The 21,154-nt window shown below is 48.2% G+C and overlaps 1 protein-coding gene across 4 annotated transcripts in view; it reads left to right on the top strand.

Moving 5' to 3' along the window:
* Nucleotides 1-21,154, top strand: part of CSNK1G1 (casein kinase 1 gamma 1) — a 109,722-nt gene that overhangs the window by 71,186 nt on the left and 17,382 nt on the right. For all 4 annotated transcript variants that reach the window (XM_063345582.1, XM_063345584.1, XM_063345581.1 and 1 more), the window contains 4 exons: nt 6,985-7,136; nt 15,750-15,984; nt 18,091-18,176; nt 20,284-20,368. In XM_063345582.1, the coding sequence (XP_063201652.1) occupies nt 6,985-7,136; nt 15,750-15,984; nt 18,091-18,176; nt 20,284-20,368 (558 nt within the window). The remainder of the gene's footprint in view (nt 1-6,984; nt 7,137-15,749; nt 15,985-18,090; nt 18,177-20,283; nt 20,369-21,154) is intronic.

Below are 21,154 nucleotides of genomic sequence, written 5' to 3'. Positions count from 1 at the left end.
CATCTGGAATAGGGTGAGCAGTTCCAGAGGAGAGATCTAGAATAAATGGGGCTGGGAGCAGAAAAAGCCAGCACGATGGTCAGTCGAGGTTTGAGGAGGTGGCTCCTGCAGCAGCCCTCGCTGCTGCTTTCCTCGCTGGCCTTTGGGCAAGGCAGAGGAGCAGCTGGGACCCGTTCATGCTGAGCCACGCTCTGCTGAGTGCCCCTCTCCCAGAGGAGCCGAAGCCAAGGGTAACCCAGCTGCCCCCCAGGCAGGATCATGGAGAAGCCAGCAGGAGACCATGGGATGTTGCCAGATGCTCTGCACAGGTCTAGTTGCTCTTCACTCCCTTCAGATGAGTGAGAGAAAACTAAAGGTAAATCAAGGGCTCTGAAACCAGAGCATCGAAGCTCAGGAGGGCAAGGAAGTTATCCAGTCATAAGGTGGGCTGAAAACACACGCGATTCCCCAGCAGGTTGGTCATCTCTGTGCTCTCCGTCAGTGTGGTGGGACGGGAGCTGCCACAGTGCCTACCTGCCTGCGGACTGCAGTCACCCCCAAGTCACGGCGGTGCTCGAGCCCCGCTTCTGTACGTTGACGTTCTTCAGTGCCTGTTGGATCAGCTTACTATTTTTAGGTTGTTTCCCTAATCTGGTGTCAGTTGAAGGTTTGTAAAGTCTTGGAACGATGGTCAAGATTGTGGCAGACCCTGTGCCATCACCCGCTTTTCTCCCTGCAGCGCAGCTGCAAGTAAGTGGAGTCAGAAACGGCGTTTTCTGCCCTTTTTCCTTTGCGTCTCAACTGCTGGGTGTTCTCTTGTAACAAGCAAGAGAAAATGTTCTCAATCACTCAAAATCTCTGTCCTTCCCCAGCCTCCGCCAGTTACGGTTGAAGGTGAAGGGCTGTACGGAAAAGCTTTGAAATGAGACATCTCTGAAACGTAGGCAGTCAAATATTTGAAAGACCTTTAGGCTAACTTCATTCCAAGTAAGAAGCCTATCTTAACTTTTCTCCCCTCTTTCTGTTTTTGAAGCAGATTATTCGGAAACCTGAAGGTCAGAACAAGACTTTGTCATTCCAGTTCATGAACGTACCTGTTAACCAACGTATTCGGGTAGATTTAAACCCACCATCGCGGGGTGTGTTTTAAGAGGTTAAAAGATGAGATCCTGGCCCAGTTGACGCTGGTAGCAAAGCTTCTGTTTCAGCCAGGATTTTATTCCGATTTGAAAATTAAGAGAAGGGTAGATCCTCATTAGCGTAATCAGCTTAAATGGGTTGACTACTCTAAAGCAATTTGTTTAATTTGTTTGGAACATGTTTAATTTTAGCTGTAGATGTTCAGCTCTCGCGCAGTTGCTATTTATGCTGTTTATCGTGTAATTTTGTGTTCTGTGATTTGTAAAAATAAACTTTCTGCTCTGAATGAGAATTTGGTGACAATCTACGTCCCATTCATCAGCGCTGCTTTAAAATCCTTGAGAACTTTCTGTGCGCTCCTGCCGCTGTCGTGTCTCTGCATCCATCTCTATGAAGAACAGTTCTGGCTGCTCGCATAGAGTGCATTCCCGCATCGATCTTCCGCCGTTTGCTTGACACTGGGTTGCTCCCCCCTCCCTCTGTCTTCAGGTATCTAATTTGGGGCTCCTCAGCAGTTTGAAGCCCGCATGAAGAGAGGTTATGAAATTCTTCTGTAATTCTCCTTGCAATTGAGGACGTCAGCTCCTCTTTATTTGGCCACACCACATCTAAGGGCGGTGGAAACCAATTTCCCTTGGGAGCCAAAAAAATGGGTGATTCAGAAGCTGCCGGTATCGTTTGGTTTTCAGAAGTTGTGGTTGTCTCTGGGCGATTTGGTGTACAGGGACGTGACTTTGGCACCTCTGCTGATGTAGGTGCCACATGTAGCTTCCTGCACTTGCTGCCTCATCTCTTCTTGGCTGTATTTTGGGCTGCTCGCTGTTGCACGAGGTTTATTCATAGCCTCTCGTGATGCTCATCTACAGAGCATTCAGTACGTATTCTCTGCCGCAGCAGATGGTTTCCTCTTTCCGTGCCTTCCATGTGGGGCAGCTGCTGTAAAATCAGATTTCCCTTGGGCATAACCTTTGATTGGCATCTCTCTGCCAGTCACCATTTCATAACCCGTCCTGGAAATGGCTTTGGACTGTCTGTACGACTCGTACATCTGATGCCTGGACTAACGTGGCTTGTTGGGGTATGCTGGACATCCGACGGGTTATTAGGGCCATTAGTCATGCTGTGAAGCATGTGGCAGCAGGACAGCACCACTTGGATCAGCCAAGGTGCTTGACCTTGAAATGGAGATTTGCTGGAAGGTGTGATTCCCTGGAGTTGACCCGACGCAGATGAAGCTCTCCCCAGGAGCCATGGTCCTGTGGTTTGTTACTGTTCCCGTTCCTGCGTTCAAGCTCAGGCAAACCCCAAGCTTTTTACAGGTTGATCCAACTTATTGCTCAGCCACGTGAGCACGGGGAGGCGGTGGGACGGGTGCGGGTGGACTGAGGATGGGGCGGTCCCTTTTGGTGGCAGCCCACAGGAGCAGTTAGAGTTTTAGCATCTCAGGAGACCTGAGGCCAGAGTCGTGTGGCTGCACAGGAGTGCGGTGGAAGCAAAGTCTGAGTTTCCAGCTTTGATGTCTGCATTTGCTCTCGTTCCAGCCACGATGCTTTAATCTCTGAAATGCTATGCTAGGTTTTCGCTGTGCTCAGCTTGAATTTTTTCCAAGGCATCGCACTGCTGAAATAGCAGAATTTGCCTGTGGATTCCAGTGCAGTGATCAGCCTGTGTTTATTGGGGTGACAAACTTTCCGCGAGAGCAAGGGTGGAGCAGGGCCTTTTACAGACAGTTGAGCCAAATCACTGAGCAGCAGGACTGAAGCCGTTCAGCAAATTCAGATGATTTCTGCTTGCAGCAGCCTCCACTGCAATAGGAGTGGAGCAGTAGGATGAGGGGCGATGGTTTTAAACTGAAAGAGGGGAGATTTGATGAGATGTGAGGAAGAAATTCTTGGCTGTGAGGGTGGTGAGCCCCTGGGCCAGGTTGGCCAGAGAAGCTGTGGCTGCCCCGTCCCTGGAGGTGTTCAAGGCCAGGTTGGACGGGGCTTGGAGCAACGTGGTGTGGTGGGAGGTGTCCCTGCCCAGGGCAGGGGGTGGCACTGGGTGGGCTTTAAGGTCCCTTCCAACCCAAACCATTCTCTAATTCTGTGATTCTCCCAAGGAGAACGTGCACGTGCTGTGCCTGGATTTTCTTGCCTTAATATGTTGGTCGTGTTTAATGCCATGGAGAAATTCCTTGTTTAGATGTTATTTCCTGCGTTAATTGCGTTAAGCTGATCATGGCTTGTATTTCAAGAGTTGAGTTGTGCCTTTGAATGCTCATGAGGAGACCTCTGCTCTGCCCAGGGCTTTTCATCCTGCGCTCTTTGAATCCAGAACCCCTCATCTAGGACAGATTGCTTCCCAGCACCTTGGCTTTGTTTGACCTTTGCAGTCCTCTGCTGACACAATTGCTTGCCATTAAAAACCTCAAATTCGACTGCCCAGACAAAAGATAATTTTTCCTCAATCAATCTCTTTTGTTGCCAGCGTCCTTCTTAAGTATTTACAGATCTACTGGTGATATTTGTGAAGTTCCTGTGGTTCACGGTGGCAATGGACACAGTGGGACCAGGACACATTGCTTGTTGCTGAAATAGAGCCAAGCTACCCCCTGAATTATGCAGGTGGGCTGTGATTACGTAAAATTTTATGCAGATTTTCTTAGGCTGCCCCTTTTTCCTGTTGATAAGATGAATGGGCCCAGAGATGCCTGTAGCTCAAGTTTGCAGAGAAGCACCCTGAAATCATCTGGATCCTGCAGGCATCAAGCCTTAATATTTGCATTGAGCTTACAACTTCTCTTTCAAGCTTCACCCCTTCCTAAAATGCCGCTAAATGCTGACTTGTGTTTGAGGGAGCCAAGGGTGCGTTACCCTGTGTCCCTCATAACTTTATTTCAGTAGCCAGGCTTGGGCTGAAGGCTCTGAAGGGCTTGTCAGCGACGATTCCTTGGGTGTAGGATGCGTGAGGAATGCAGCCTGGGTCTGCAAATGAGATATAAACGTTACAGCGTTTTTCTTCTAGCAAAGCCAAGAGGTAAGCTCTTGACTGCAGAGCTGGCGGCATTGCTGCTGAAAACCCTCAGAGAAAAATCGAACCCTAAAAATATGCTTGAAACTAATAACGTCTTCTGTAGGCTGGCACTTAGGATGCTGTTTTTAATGTTCTTTGCTACAGCTTCACCTTGCGGAGCTCCCACCTGGAGCGGAGCCTTCCGGAGGTGTAAAGCTGAGGGTGGTGGTGCTGGAAGCTCTCGGGGTGCTCAGGGCTGGCTCCGGGTGGGTAAAGCTGGCTTAAGGGGTCAGGGCCCCGGAGAGCGCTAAATAGTCGTGTTGCTTTCTTTCCTACATGAAATTCCCATCTTTCGAGTCTTGCTGCAATTTATCTTCCTGATTCTTGCGTCCAGCAGGAATTGAATTTTAATTGCAATGCGCTCTCTCTACCAAGTGAGGCTGGAAATTCCCTCCTTTCCCCTTGCTCTGGGAGTGGAATTCTTCGCCTTCCTTAAGAGCCTTTCTGCAATTTTATTCTCCCTTATTCCTTAATTAGCACACTCCTAATCCAAGTGGTTTCTTTCCTGATTTGCACTTTTCAAGACTGTTATCCTTATGTAGAAATTGTGATAGAAGTACTCACTGTGCGTATATATATATGTGTGTGTATCTTGAATTTATAATGGTCTCAGTTTTAAACTTTCCATAGACTATTGTGTTATTCTGTTCTATTATTCTCTATTATTCTTTGAATTAGAGGTATTAGAGGTATTCTCTACTATTCTCTATTTGAATTAGAGGTATTCTTGGTATCAGAGGTAGCATAGGTAAGTCCTCATCACATTTGACTGAAAACTCAGTGGCTCACCATGAGTTACTTCAAGAGCTACTGCAATGATTCCGGCCTTCAGCACTGAGCTGATAGCATTGAATTATCGTTCGCGTTGGTTTGGGGATATTTGCAAATGTTTTGGAGCTGCCTGGGTCACATCCCATCGTTGTTCTGCTTTCTGAATTGCTTCCGCATCAAACCGTCCTGGTTTCTTAGAGGACTTAGTTGCTGTTAATGCTTCCTAAACCATTAACTCTGTCAGGAGCAGTAGCCTCCCAAGGCCAGGTTGGGTAAACGTCAAACTCCGGTTAGACTGGGAATTCCTGCAATACTCTGCAATACCTCATTAGTGCGTCCCGATGACTGATACCTAATACGATTCCCCAAGCACGTGAGTTAATGAGATTAAAACCATCCTACGGTAATCTTTGTCAAGCTGCATTTTGTTCTCTTTGAGTAATACATGGGAGCATAAGTTCTGTAATATTTAAGCTTTGGTAATCTCAGCACCACATTTATTGTGTTGTTGGCAAATTGAGGAGTGCCGTCAGGCAGATTAACGAGGCTTCCCTAAATCCGGAGTAGGACTTAAAGTTATTATGTCGCTGACACACGCCAGCCTTCGTGTTTCCCTGTTTCACTGCCCCAACCTGCGCGGGGCTAAGCTGCCTGAGCACACCGCGGAGTGCATACAAAAGCCTGCAGTTACACAAGCAATTTAATTCTGGTGTCTGATAGTTAGCGAGGTTTTTTGCTATTTTTAAGACTGATCTCTTATGGAAATATAAGTGCGTTTATGGGTTTACTCAAAACATGCTGTAAAATTTATACTTCCTCTCCTTTGAGGTCCTGTGCTATATAATTTACGGACCTCAGTGTGACTTCGTAGCAAAGGCTGTGTATGCAGTAGCGCTCCCCACGCTGAGCCTTCACGCTGAATAGCAGGATGTCGTCTCTTTGTGTGTCAAAGCGAAGACGTTGTTTTGACATAGGACAAAACCCTGTATTTCAAAACAAAACCCCTTCCATTGTGTTTTTGAACTGTTTATGAGATGTAGACTGGAAATATATTACCCAAAAAAAAAACTTTGCGCAGCTTGATACTGATGCCGGGACGCTGGGCGCCTGTGCTAGATGCTGATTAGAGAAATGTGCAGTTAGCCCCGTGCTGAATTCCTCCCTGTACGGGCTGCTTTGACTTTTCTTTTGGACTAAAAAGGTAATTCAAGGAGCGCCGTGCAGCTCAGTGAGTGCTCAGACACCAAGGCTGATTTTTTTCCCTTTTCTAGTGCCTTTTGGAAAGCTAATCCGCGCAAAAAGCCACTGTCGGCTGAGTACAAATATTGCCTGCTCTGGCTGAGAAATCCGCCGCTGAGCTGCTCGGTGGAAGGGGAGGCGCTGACTCGGGCCACTTGGGTGTCGAGAGTTTTGTGTGCGACTTCGCAAAACCGTCTGCACATATGCTTAATGACTGTGATCACTTATTTTTACGTGGTGATGTGTCAAAACTTAAATCTTTGCTCTTTTTGTATAGGAAAATTTTTTTCCCTTTCTAGAGAGGATAATAAGAGTAAGCTTTGTGTAAGGTTGTGCTGAAAAACGATGACTATGTATTATCTTGGTTGAAAAAGCAGCCCTTTTTCGAACATGCCTCGTTTTCTGCAAGGGCTATCATCTTTCTAACTCCTCCGACGGGTGCCAGCCCACATTTGGAGTTGTGCTCTGCCTGGTGTTTAGTGCGACGCAGGGAGCTCCGCGTCTCGTTACGTGAAGTCCAGGCATTTACACTGCCAAGCTAGATGCTTTCATGTGGTCGTGTTATTGCTTTGAAATCCATTTGTCTATTCAAGGGTGTAACTGAGCAAAGCCTGCACTGATTTGGCCTTCGGTTCATGCACAGTATGTGCTGAAACTTATTTGCTTGCTGGGCAAGATCAAACAGAAAGGACATTTGAGAGGTAAAAATAAAGGCTCTGCCCAGTGAAAGATTTACACCCAGGAGGAAGAGTATTAACCTTGTCCCTTTGACTGATTTCAGTTCTTTTCATATTCTTCCAGCTGAAGGGCTTCCCCAGGTGTATTACTTCGGACCGTGTGGAAAGTACAACGCCATGGTACTAGAGCTCCTTGGTCCTAGCTTGGAAGATTTATTTGACCTTTGTGATAGGACGTTCACTTTGAAGACGGTATTAATGATAGCCATCCAGCTGGTGAGTAACAGCGGGCAGGGCTCTGCCCGGCAGCCTCCACGGTGCCGACTCGTGTTTCTGGCAGTACTGGGTTAGCTGAAGGAAGGGGTTGGTACAGTGTGAGGTTCGGGGACGTCTGTTGGTTGGAGAGAGAATCGATCTCCTTCCATTGCAGAATCACAGAACAGTTTGGGTTGGAAGGGACCTTCAAAGATCCAGTCCAACCCCCCCACCACAGGCAGGGTTGCTCAAAGTCCCGTCCAGCCTGACCTTGGACACTCCCAAGGATCCTGGTCTTTTCTGGGCAACCTGCTCCAGCATCTCACCACTCTCATTGTAAAGAATTTTTTTCCTGATGTCCTATCTAAACGTACGCTCTTTCAGTTTAAGAACATTGCCCCGTGTCCTGTCCCTACAGGCCTTGGTAAAAAGTCTCTCTCCGTCTTTCTTAGAAAACAAAACTTCTCAGGTTTGAGAAAAACTGTTGCCTATGAAGAGAAGGTCAAATGATGCTTCTGAGCAAACTTGCTGCTTGCATAGCAGAACCGGTGAAGCTGGATTCCTGTGAACTTGCGTCCTGTGTCCCCTACACACCCCTGCCCCAGCACCTACCCCAGCTCCCTCCCTCTGCTTGGACATCCCCCAGAACATCTCATTTCTTACCCGCTCCCCGGGACACAGGGAGCACAACACCCTCCCACGCTCCTACCAGTTTTACTGGTTTGGTGCTACCGGGCTGCTCATAGACTGAAACCTCCCAGAGCGATGGGAGCTGAGCTCTCCTTAGCCAAAGTACCAGCGTTTGAGGCCTCTGCCTTGGTCAAATGTGTTCAAAACTGGCCAATGGGTTTAAATGACTAACAGCTGGAAATGGGTAGATGTATGAGCGGCATCACCAAGACCCTTATTTGCCTGAAACAAAGGGAAACCAAGCTGAAAACGGTAGCTTGGATTTGTGTTTGCATTAAAAGTGGATGATGTAAAAACTGAACACGCTAAATGTGGTGAATGAGCTTCCCCAAGTGGGTAGGGCCAGTCAGTTAGCGCTTTAGTTTGGCTTTCTGGTTTTCAACCCAGGGTCTTGCAGGTACCTGAGTGGCACAGCAGAGGTGGGACTGTATATTCACGTTAATGGATCTGTGGATTGCAGAGTTAAAATAAAGAGAAGTTGGTAAGGGACTAGGCAACACAATCCTTTCTAAATAAACTGGTTTGCCACAGAGGGATCTCAAATGGAAAACTGAGGTCACAGATGCAGAAGTTTGAACAGCACCTGCCTGGCATTGGGTTCATGAAGTTGTCCTCCTACAGCTGAGCAGTCTAGTTTTGTTGGCTTTGAACGTTCCTTGATCGGTGGAATACCAATTTATAGTATTGTTTTTAATTAAATCAAGTGACAACAGATGGTGAAGCCTTGGATATAGCTTACATGACCTTTTGGTTGTAAAGATGTAAAATGTAAAGATGGGAATTTATTCCCGTGAGACTGCCAGGGAAATCAAGATTGTCACAATAGGTCCCATCTGCCTTAGAATCATAGAATCATAGGGTTGGAAGGGGCCTCTGGAGATCATCTAGTCCAACCCCCTGCTAGAGCAGGGTCACCCAGAACAGGTGGCACAGGAACGCGTCCAGGCGGGTTTGGAATGTCTCCAGAGACAGAGACTCCACCACCTCTCTGGGCAGCCTGTGCCAGGGCTCTGCCACCCTCACAGGAAAGAAGTTCCTCCTCATGTTTAGGTGGAACTTCCTATGCTCAAGTTTGTGCCCGTTACCTCTTGTCCTGTCCCTGGGCACCACTGAAGAGATCCTGGCCCCATCCATCCTCCTGACACCCACCCTTTAAGTATTTATAAGTGTTGATAAGGTCCCCCCTCAGCCATCCTTTTTCCAGACTGAAGAGACCCAAATCCCTCAGCCTTTCTTCATATGAGGGGTGTTCCAGTCCCCTCATCATCTTGGTGGCCCTTTGCTGTCCCCTCTCCAGCAGTTCCCTGTCCCTCTTGAACCGGGGAGCCCAGAACTGGACACAGTGCTCCAGGTGCGGCCTCACCAAGGCAGAGTAGAGTGGGAGGATGACCTCCCTCGACCTGCTGGCCACACTCTTCTTGATGCACCCCAGGATGCCATTGGCCTTTTTGGCCACAAGGGCACATTGCTGGCTCATGGTCATCCTGTTGTCCACCAGGACTCCCAGGTCTCTTTCCACTGAGCTGCTCTCCAGCAGGTCAGCCCCCAACCTGTACCAGTGTATGGGGTTATTCCTCCCCAGGTGCAGCACCCTACACTTGCCCTTGTTGAATTTCATGAGGTTCCTCTTTGCCCAACTCTCCAACCTGTCCAGGTCTCTCTGGATGGTGGCACAGCCTTCCGGTGTGTCAGCCACCCCTCCAGCTTTGTGTCAGCTTTGGCCAAGCCCTGGGGCTGCAAATTACCTCAGTGCTTGGACGGTCTTCACTGGCATCATCTGCTGGTCTTGTGACCTCGGCTGGCCTGCCAGCTCATCTAGACACTGGTACCAGTTTGAGAAACAGATGCTTAGGGTGATGTAGGGGGACACGAAAACCAATTGCAAATGGAGGAGTTGATGTTCTCCAAAAGGAACAAGCAGTGCTGCCCCCTTTTCCATTGGGAGATGTTTTAAGACCTCTCTAGCCTTCTCAGGAGGATTACCTTAGTTACCAGCTTGGAGCGTATGCATTTAAGAAGACAGATTTAGCATCTTTAGGTGTGCCCTGCTCCTTCCGTGGGAGGTTTCCTCACCTGGTCCTTGGAGACGTGTTTTCTGAAGGGGCTGGCACTTATTGCTTAACTGCAATGAAAACCCTTCACTCCTGCCACAAAGCTTTGGGGGAAATTGTCTTGGATTTATCTTAGTTCCTACACTAAATCATTGCAGTCACTGTGTCACGCTCCAGTGTGAGAGAAACATCAAAGAAGGAAAGTTGAACTGTCAGATTCAGTGGATTTGCATCCATAAATTATGTTTTGCTCTTGCTTTTGACCAGCCAGGCCTGCTTAAGCTGCCGTAATTCTGACCGCAGGCGTGAGGAGACATAAGACTTCACTGCCAAAATCCCGTGCGTTGAACGAGCAGTGTTTCTCTCCTCTGATGCTTGACATGCCTGTTAATGAAGCCTAATATCCAGGGAGTCTTCCAAAAAAATCTGAATGGCCTGGTGTCACCCAGACAGCAGAGGAGCACCCTGCCCTGGTGTAGGGAGTGAGGGACAACTCAGCACGCTGCAGAAAACTGCTGCTCTGGTTTGGTTCTCACCAAAATGTAAAATTATTAGGCTTTTTAGCCAGGAAGACCACTCAAAGGTAAAGCAGTGCTACTCCTCTGGGAGGTCCCTCTGCAGCGTGGGGCTTGGGGAGCTCCCAGGAGATGACCCTGATGCTGGGAATCACCTTTGCATTGTCTCTCCAGCCTTGGGTTTGATCCCTTCAGGAGAGGGAGGAAGGAGAGGTCTGCCAGAGATGTTTTTGCAGGCGTTGGAGCAGCAACACTGGCAGCAGGGCTGGCCCGAGATAGTGGGATGTCAAGTGTCCACCCTTTGGTCCCCTAGACCTTTCTCCCCTCACTTGCATGTGATGATTCCTGTGTCTTTAGGAGCGTCCAGTCCCTTCTCTGCCGATGGCGTGGTTCCTTGCCTGCCGCAGGCTCAGCCCCACAGCCAGCCGCTGCTTCCAAGGTTAGCTCCCATCTCCCCCTTCTCCCCCCTTGAGCCTGACCACTGCTGCAGCAAATCTCCAACACATCTGCATGTGTGCCACGTGCTAAAGCTAGGCAGGAACTTTGAATGTGGTGTGGTGGCACCTGATCTCCTTTTTTTGTGTCCAGTGGTCAGTTTTTAACCAGAGGCACCCCTGAAGCATGTTTTTTAATAAGTGTACATGCTTGGCTGGACTTACGTAGCTTGACAGGTAGCAGCATCTCAGGGCTGGGGTGGATCCTTTAACTCTACAGATGTTAGAAGGAAGAAAAGCCCTCTAAGAGAAACAAATATAGCGTCATTGTTTTAAGGAGTGTTGCTTGTGATTATGGGAGAATCTAAGTGTGGTTTTATGTCAGGAAGACTCTCCTGGCTGAGGGAGATAGAGACTGGACAATAATGAGTCTTCAAGGAAGGAGGATAACTCTCTTGGAGTTCTTCGGATGAGATGACCCAGTCGGAAGCTCTGCCTCAGCAGGGGGATGAGCCACTCAGCCCTCAGGTTTGTCACCAGGCTTGCAGGTTCTTCTGGTAAGCGTGCGTTGTGCTCAGAGCTGTGGCAGCAGCTTATCAAATGCAGCTTGGGCCGAATCAGAAACACTCTTAGTGTAATGCACCGTTTCAAACTTCTTGGTGAGAACCTGCATTGAAGGAGTCCTCTGTTTTCCTTCCCTGGTGGAAGTTTTCCAGCTCTGTTACTCCTGTGACTTGTGCATCTCTGATATTTCATGATGGTCCGCTAGGAGCATCCAACTGGAACTGCTTCCTCCATCCTCCACGTGCAGCTCAACAGACGGAGTGGCCGACGTTCCTGAACAACGCAAAGCTTGGCAATTAAAAACGTGTTCACTAATGTCAGTCCCTAAAGCCCGTAGTTCGGACGTCATCTTAGGGCTTTGCCTAAGATGCCTAAGAACTGACTCGGTGTTTGGTTTGGGGAGAACACTTCTTATTCTGGCTTCAATTTTTCCCTCGTAGACAGGTCCAGCATGTGTGATGCTCATTGACAGCTCAGTTTTGTCAGGAATAAATGTTATTTTCACTGTTGCTTTAAGTACTTGCTGTCAGAGACAAGGTCTGTTGTGCCGGGCACTGTGCAAATCCTTCTGGCTGCGATCTGGACCAAGTCATGGTGAAAAGATTTTTGACTGGTGACCATCAAAATCATCTTGTATAAGAGACACCATCATGGTTTAACCCCACCAGCAAGTAGGACCAAGCAGCTCATTCCCCGCCTCCCGATGTGATGGGGGAGAGAATCAGAAGAGTAAAAGTCAGAAAACTCGTGGACTGACATAAAGACAGTTTAATCAGTAAAGCGAAAGCCGCGCGCACATGCAAAGCAAAACAAGGAGTTCATTCACTGCTTCCCGTCGGCAGGCAGGTGTTCGGCCGTGCCCAGGAAAGCCGGGCTCCATCACACGTAATGGTGACTTGGGAAGACAAACCATCACTCCGAATGTCCCCCATTCCTCCTTCTTCCCCAGCTTTATGTGCTGAGCAGGAGTCATACGGCACGGGGTATCCCTGTGGGCGGCTGGGGTCAGCTGTCCCCGCTGTGTCCCCTCCCAGCCCCTTCTGCGCCCCCAGCCCATCGCTGTCGGGGCGACGTGAGGAGCAGAAAAGACCTTGGCTCTGTATAAGTGCTGCTCAGCAGGAGCTAAAACATCCCTGTTATCAACACCCTTTTCAGCACAAATCCAAAATGCTCGCTACTGTGAAGAAAACTAACTCTACCCCAGCCAAAAACAGCAAAGATACCAAAACAGCCTTTAAACAGGAGGATTTTTTATCTCTGCTGATCTGATTTATATTCAAGCAGGTGATACGTGGAAGAAGGGTCAAGTTTATGAGGAAGGTCTGGGATTGCTACTGAGATCAGATTCTCAAGAGTTACGTTTTGACGGAAAGAAGGTTTATTATGCTTGCTTCCTTGGCAGGAGAAAGGAAAAGTAAAAGCCTGGGTTTCTTTGGCATCTGGTTAAATGTCACAAATATCCTCTCGTTTCTCAGCTGCAGTGCAGGGCTCCTGCTGTGTGCCCGGGGATGTTCTCCCCTCCTGGGGGCTTCTCCGACATCTGAAATGGAGATTTATGGCTCCGAAGATGGACTCGGCCGGCCGTGGCCATGGAAATCCTGCTTTAATTCACAAGCAGAGTCTCCCATCTGCCCCTGGTGTTCCTGTGCCCTATGATAAAATTCCATAGTCTGTTCTTATTACTGTTAAAATAAGAGAGCAGATATTAACACTGCTTCACAGTCATTGGTTTTCCAGTGTGAAAGCAATTCCAGTAGTTAGTCCCAGCTCCTTGCAGCAGTTTCTCTGTCCATAGAAGAATTAATGCACAGACTTTAGAGCCTGTAGTTCAAGCACAAAGGAGTGGGCATCCCGCATGTTTCTGGAGTGGGAACTCCTCTTCTCCAGCTCTGCGATGGGTCTGAGTCAGGCCGAGGTCACTCTGGCACAGCTCGTTTCTTCTCGGGGAGCAAACCTGGAAGGGTGACGCAGCGCAGTCACCAGCCCCCCATGGCTAGCAGCCATCAGCAGGGTGAGTGACTTGTCAGGGTGAATCAAGCACGGAGGCTGTTCCGGGAAACATCTTTCTGACTTGGAGAGCATCTTTCAGCCATCGTTGGCTGTGTGCAGCTCTCCGGCAGCACGTCATGAAGCATCCAGGCAGGTGGAAGTAAAGAAAAAGGAATATGAAAGACCCAACAGCATCTCTGTGTGTGTGGTGGAAGGAAAAAAGCAGGTAAATCGGTATCTCCAGGCGCTGCTGGAGTGTATCGGTTCACCTGGCATCTCAACCATCCACATTGTTGTCCTGGCCAATGCGACTTGCTGTGAGGTTTTAGGGAACAAAAAACCCATGCTTTTTTGGGGCTGCATAATTGTTGTTGACCATTTCAACAACTGAGCTTCTCTGGCAGCAGGGACAAATCAAATGAGCCAGTCAGGCTGTTTGAAAGCTCGTTATGTATGGAGAGGCAAGGAAGCGCTTTGTTCCAGTTTTAAGGGTTGCATCTTAATTGGAATTGCCTCCCGACCTACCTTTTTGTCTTCCAACCTGCTGCTGTGTCCCGTAGATGATTCAAAGCGTGAAGAATGGCTGAAGTGCAGAGCATCTGCTCTGTTCTGCATCATCCTATAATTGATTAGAAATAATGGCTGTTAGCCGTGAAACCCATTTTCTCAGCACATTGAAATAAATCACTGCTTAAGAGAGGAGGGGAATGGCAACACGTGCTGTTACCTTCTTTGAAGAGCCTTTGAACAAGTCCTATTTTTTAAGACTGATTCACCTACCGTCATTTTTTTCCTGTCTCCTGCCCTCCCTGTACGGCATTTTTTATTTTATAAGGAGCGCCGCCCCCTCCTGCCTGTTACTTCTTTCCGAGTGGTGGAAGTGCAGCAGATTTTCCTTACAAATAAGGTATCTGATAGGCCTCTGGGAGCAGGACGGAGCGATCACATGCACATGGAGCTTTCAGCAAGGGGTGGATGCAAGATCTGTAAAGAAAAAGACAGGTCTGGGTTTGCCAGTGGAGGATGTGTCTGGATTCAGAGCGAGAAACCAAAGAGCAGTTGGGGCCTGTCAGCCCAATGGCCCTCGTGGTTGAGGCAGGTGGGGTGGCTGGAAGGACCAACATGGGGTTTGGTCACCCAGCTGGTGATCTAGAGCAGCGTCGCTCCAGCCTGCCCCATGCCAGAGGTGAGGAGCTGCCCTCCCAGTAACAACCCAGTGCAGAACCTCTCAGGAACCAGTGACTCCCCGCAGGGGAGCCACCAGCTCCCTGCTGGTGGCTCTCACCTTAGATGTTCCCCAATTCTGATAGCATCACGCTGTGAGGTCCCCTGCAACAGTGCGGCAGTGACCTCTGCGGACTGACGCTCGTTAGTGCAAAATTTGGAGTTTGCGAGAGCTTTGCGATGGTTCTGTAGTGTCGCAAGCCAGCATGCAGATGGGTAGGTGGCTTTTCCAGAGAGACATCTTCCTTAAAAAAGCCACCATGCATGCAGGGCAGTCACGGACCAATACAACCATAACTGGGAATTCACATGTTTTCATTTAAAACCTTACAAAATTAAAACGTAATAAATGAAATTATTTCCAATGGGAATCATTTTATAAGTTAGGAACCCAAAGGAGAACTGCTTGGCGACCTATTTGAACTTCACCTGCAATGTATTTAGTTTCAAAAGCAACATTAACGATAAGCATCTGAATAAGGTGCATTGTTAGAGGGGAAATGGCCCCCCATCACCCTGGAAGTGGGGTTCCTGCCCTTTTACCTCCCCTTCTCAGTCATACCGCCAGAACAAAGTTAGTCAGAAGCTGAAAAACATTCCAGCTATTCCTAGTTGACAACCGAAGAGATCAATTATTCTTTTTAGTCAGCATTGAGGATCGTAAGGCTTCCGCCTGCCCAAGAATCCCCCTCCATGAGGAATCTGGCATGTCTAAGACAACATATGGGTGGAGGGAGGAAGGTGGTAAGACACAGAGCAACAAGGGAAGGCCGTGGGCAAGGGAAGAGCTCTTGGTAACCGGTTTAGTGTGTTTAAAATCAATACACAAAGGCTGCTGCAATTCCCTGGGGAATCCTTCCAAGAGCTGTGTCCCGGTGGTCACGTTTCAGAAACAGCCCTTAGGAATAAAGTCAGGGAGCACAGTATGGCAGCCGGAGAAAGGAAGGGATGGCAGATTCCTCTTCCAGCTCTGCATCGGGGGACACAACCCAGCTCCAGTCGTAACTTTGCTCCATCTGTTGTTGCGTTTCTCATAGAGGACCTGAACTCTGAGATAGCAGCAAGGAAAGGCTCGGTGATGGTCCTACAGAACCTTGCTGCCTCGTTAGCTGGGAGAGCGCGGTAGCTGGTCTGCTCGCCAATAACTTTTTCCTCATCGTTTTGCAGATATCTCGGATGGAGTACGTGCATTCGAAGAACCTCATCTACCGAGATGTCAAGCCAGAAAACTTCCTTATTGGCCGGCAAGGCAATAAGAAAGAGCACGTCATTCACATCATAGACTTTGGATTGGCGAAGGAATACATTGACCCCGAAACCAAAAAACACATACCTTACAGGGAACACAAGAGCTTAACTGGAACGGCGAGATACATGTCCATCAACACTCATCTTGGCAAAGGTTTGTGTGGGTGGTGGGAGCTTGCCGTGCCGAGTCCTGTCGAGCTCCAATGGTAGCTTGGCTTACAGCTTTTTTGTGCCCTTCAAACTATTTGTGAGCCGCTCAGTGCCCTGAAGCTGTTTACAGTTGTAAGGCTTTTTTCGCCCCCTTTTAAGGAACTGAGACAGCTGAAATGTTGGAAGCCTCGTAATTATAGTTTTTATTAGGAACTAAATAACTGGTAGCAACCCTGCGCTGATAAAAGGCAAGAGGCAGGCAGTAATTGCCGCACTAAATGATGACCAAATAGATTCTTATAGCACGGCTCTGTACCAGTGCCTTCCACTTTCAGGTGTTGGAGTTGGATGTTCCCTAACCTAATAATTGGTTGGAGAAAATTAATGATATAACTATTTTTACAACTGGCTTTCATCTCCTCTCCTCACTTCCTTCTTTACATTTCTGTGGCTGAAAGGCAAAAAAACTTATTAAATGTTTATATTCACTTAAACTCCTAAGAGCAGTAAGAAAGGGAATACTCTTTGAGTAGTGTCCCAGCTATGAGATAGAGCATCGCTGGCTTTCCCATCTCTTAGGGAGCTCGCTCGCTTTGCAGGTCAGGAGGGATGAGCCCAACTTCTAATTCTGGAAAACCCAGTGAAGCGTCAGGAAGAGCTGGAGGAATGGGAAGCAGGTTGGGAACTGCCGGGGATGTGCTCCGCAGGTGGATTTGGAAAGATCTGTTTGCATCTGAAGTGCACCATGTGCCTTCTTTAGGACCCTTCTCCCTGCAGGTTTTGCAGCTCGGGCCGTGGCTCCCGCAGGGAAGAGCCAATTGTGGCGGGTGTATTTGAGGGGGGAAGGCTGGCTGCCGGCCGTGCAGGGGGCTGTCTCTGCCCAGCCGGCTTTCCTGGGGCTGATGCTCTGCTGGTGGAGTCGCTCTCCAGGTGGAGTCGCTCCCTTCACATTTCAGCACCAAGAAAAATAAAGGAGCCTGATTGCGATTTTTCTGAAAGATGAGCGCACTCAACCATCTTCCCGAGAAGTTCATCTGCGTCATTGAATTAAATTACCCAGGACATCCTTTTCCCCCCCCACCCGCCTTTTTACAGCTATATCAGGGTAACCTGCAGGAACTGTCATCTCAATTCCCTTCCACTGAGCGTTCTCACCCCCAGCATCTTTTGAGGGTTAAATTTGCCGCTGCTCATGAAGAAGTCATGCTGTGCAAAGCGCTGCCGTTCTCTCCTCTTGCAGATGATGCAGCACCGGGCACGGCTCACGCGCACTTTGTGGTGGCGTGTGGGCTGCATGACTAGATCCGCGGCGGATCACGGCTTCGGAGCACGTTGTCTGCCTGCAGGTGGAGGTTTGGAGAGAGGAGGTTGCGTCATTGTGAGCTCGGTGAACCCAAGTCCGCTTGATGGCACAGCAGCGGTCCCCTGCTGCGCGCTCTGGATTTGTTGTTCTGTCTTGTATCCTCCCCTGGGATTTTGTGATACATTTTGGTTGATTATTTTAAGGATTCTTTTTCCTTTGGCTTGAGGCCCCCCCTTTCCTCCCCCTTCTCCGTTACGATGATAACATCTGCATGGCAACAGCAGCAAGTGTTTCTCAAGGAAAAGCAGTGCTAGAAGGAGCTATTTTCGATCTGCTCTGATGTGATGAGCTGCAGAAGCAACTGGGGAGGGCTTGACACTGTGCGACGTGGTCGTTCCCTGCAGGTGGTCGCAGGCGTCCCCTGCCTGCTCCTGTGTAGTTCAGAAGAAATAACACAATCCAGCACCACATCGCAGTTGCCCCATCGGCGCTGGCAGTCCAGAGAACACCCAGGGAATGGCTTCATTCCTTTGCAATTAATGTCTCCACCTCTCGTCCATTCTACCTAAGGCTGGGCAGTATGTCTTACAGTTCCTGTGTCATCTCATGCCTTTTAGCTGATCTTTTTTTACATATTTTACAGTTTTTTGTAACAGGTTCTAGGTATTTTTTGCACAAGGTCTGAGTTACCGACAGCAAGGGAACTTCCCTGTGATAACGTTATCTCAGAAATAGGTGCGGCTGCTGATCAGATCTCAGATCCGTTTCTGCAGCTGCAGCAATAACTTGTCATCTCTTCTGTTTTAGAGCAAAGTCGTCGAGACGACTTGGAAGCCCTGGGCCATATGTTTATGTATTTCCTCCGAGGCAGTCTGCCCTGGCAAGGATTGAAGGTAGGTCTGAGCTTTAGGTTTTGCCCTTTGAATCTTTGGTCTCTGTCCAAATGAGAATCTGGTGGGGAAACATTTGCAAAATCCAGCCAGAAACACTGTTGTCTCCTTTGCGTCCTTGAAGTCTAATGACGTGGCTTTAGCTTTACCTACAGGAAAGATTTTAGGATAGAAATATGTTACCTGTCACTTCAAGTTACCATTAGTTTAGCTGAATTGGTACGAGTCCGGAGAGACGATTCGGCAGAGGCGGGTGAGCGGCCGGGATGGGGACAGCAATGAGAGAACCGTTGAGCTGTTGGAGTGCTCGAGCTGGAGTGCGGCTGGGACACAGTGGTTGTTGATGAAATTGCAGTTACAGCACACAATCCCCCAGCTGCATCTGCGAAACGTGTTTATAACGGGAGCAATTTGATGGGTTTAGATGTGCAGATGGACTTCAGCTTGAAAAAACGGTTTTCTGGCAGAAGTATTGAGCTTGGCTTCCCTCCAGAGACTCTGGACACTCAGTGCTTAGAAGTTTATGAAATGCCTTGTACAATGTGGAGGGCTGCGAGCAATCGAGTTACGGCAACTGCAGCTAACATCCCTCAGCCTGGTTAGCAATAGTAAGTTGTTTGCTGGCTCTGAAGCTGTTGGTAGTCGCATCTTCTCTTCTCCATCAATTTCCTGATGATTAAGCTACTCCAACAGCTTTGGAATGGCAGTGAGTGAAGGGATCACATCTGATCAGGTTAGGAGAAGGTTTATGAATGAAGACAATAACTCCTCTTAGACCTGTTAGCGCTGCTGCGGAAACGAGACGAGCGTTTGGGCTGGCAAGCTGCTCAGCAGAGTGCTGCTACAGGCAGTGGCTTTGCATGACAGCCCTTGGTAAGCTGCTTTGGCATCATCCATCCAGAGTTAGTCTCAGCTCAGCCTTATCAGACACGTGTCAGAAATGTTGGCAACAACTCATAAAAGCCAAGAAAGGGTTTTTCAAGGATGAAAGCGATTCTGAAAGAAATCAGAATCTCTCCAGTTTTAAGTTCACACCTCTGTAAGTGCGTGTTATCCCATTACATATTTTGTTTCTGGTTTAGTTGTACTCATCTGCTTTAAATTAACCCTCTAAATTGGTCAAAAATAATTCCAGGTTTAGACAAGACTCTAAAAAATTTTGTCAGTTCAGTGCTGAACTTGATAAGAATTAGTTGGCTGCTTCTTGAAGTCCTATATTTTTTCAGCTCCAGAACAGACTGACTCTTCAGCTTCATCTAGAATATGGCATCTTCACTCTGCTAGGTTTCCTCAGCTTACACTTTTGGTCTCTATTGTCGGAGCTAAAGTCTTGAGAGAACATTTTACTATGCTGATTATGCTGCTGGCAGGTCTAATTGGCATATTTGGAAATGGAGACAATAAAACCCGTTCTTAGGGTGCTGACTGAAGTGGAGTCTCTTCTTCAAGAGGGATTCAGGTGGGAAATCTAACTAAAAATGGTTTCATTTTTCTTGATGACCAGCTGTTTTATCAGTGCTGCCTAAGTGATAGACACGTTGGGGGTGAAAGGAGAGGTAGTGTGGGAGTAGCATGGGATTTGGGAGAAGTGTGACTGATGTAAATTCGTTGTCTGTGTGGTGGCATTCTATTATACGCAGTAAAAACCCGACGTGCCCAAATTGCCCTTGCAATTTATCTGCTTTTGCAGTTGTTTATGAAGGTGTTGAGGTTGCCAATGGCTCTGAACGTAGGACTGATGTGCAATCATTGTATATGCAGCTTTATTTTCTTGTCCCATGAAAGCTCCCCTGTACAGTCCTCAGGACTGGGCTGGTAAGAAATTAGCCTGGGACACTGACAAGTGTTCTTCCTTAGGAGTGCTGAAGATGTTTTGAATGTGTCCTTGGATATTCTTTGCCCATAGCACGTGAAATGTGTAGCAAGAATTACAACAGGGTAAGACAGCATTCCTCCTAGTGTAGTCTAGGATGCAGTTCAGCTACAAGTAACATCTTCTGATACCACCCAGAACTGGTATTAAATACCTTGTTTTTCTTCCCATACAGCATGTCGTTTATCACATGGTTGAACTCTTTCTCCACAACTGTTTTGTCTTTGTGCGCTACAGGCTGACACCTTAAAAGAGAGGTATCAGAAGATTGGGGACACAAAGAGAAACACTCCGGTTGAAGTTCTCTGTGAGAACTTTCCAGGTAAAGCCCTGATGGGACCGTTTGAGTGCAGTTGGACATACCTAGTAAAATATGGCGGTTCTGAACTCCTCCGGCAGAAAGTATTTGGGTGATGTTCATCCATTATGTTGTTCCTCAAGTTGGGAGACAACTGGAGCTGCTGCTATAGATCAGTGGGGCCTGAGAGCTTGTGGCTATGGGTTAAAATGACCATAAGCCTTCTCATCAAGGAGGCTGTACAATGTTCAAGTGCTTCGAGTTCCTGCTTTGCTTCTTGCCTGCCTTCCTTCCAGGGGCCTTGTTATTTTGATTCTCCCAAGTGGCTGTGCTGGATCTACTGAGTTAATTCTTTTCCAAATGGAAGGTTTTACAAGTGTTAAGATTTTATGTGGCCTGCTTAGAAGATGGGATGATGTGTCTGTTATTGAATTTCACATTCTGACATCAGTTTTAAGGACAGCATTATTGAAGATGTGCTGCTAGCTAAGTCCAACGGCTATTCTCCAAAAGTCCACCTTGGAGCTAGGAGAGCAGAGTACGAAGTTAAAGCCCTCCCCAAGTAGCCTGTGGCCTTCACAGAGTGGTTTTGGTGTTTTTTCTAGGAAGTGGGGATCCTGCCCCCAGGGAGAGCCCCCAGGTCCCCACGATTAGTCACATTCCTGTAGGAGCTGTTGTATCACATGGGTCTTTCCCAGCACAAGGAGCAGCAAGCCTGGAAGGGGATCATTGTTCACTCAAGTCATGCTAATTCCCCAGACGTATTTGTATCCACAATCCACCTAGTTCCAAGCAGAACAGCTTCAGGTT

This window comes from Chroicocephalus ridibundus, chromosome 9 (assembly GCF_963924245.1).
Source record: "Chroicocephalus ridibundus chromosome 9, bChrRid1.1, whole genome shotgun sequence".
Taxonomy (NCBI): domain Eukaryota; kingdom Metazoa; phylum Chordata; class Aves; order Charadriiformes; family Laridae; genus Chroicocephalus; species Chroicocephalus ridibundus.
Note: the sequence above shows the minus strand (reverse complement) of the source record. Positions and strands in the feature narration are given on the sequence as shown.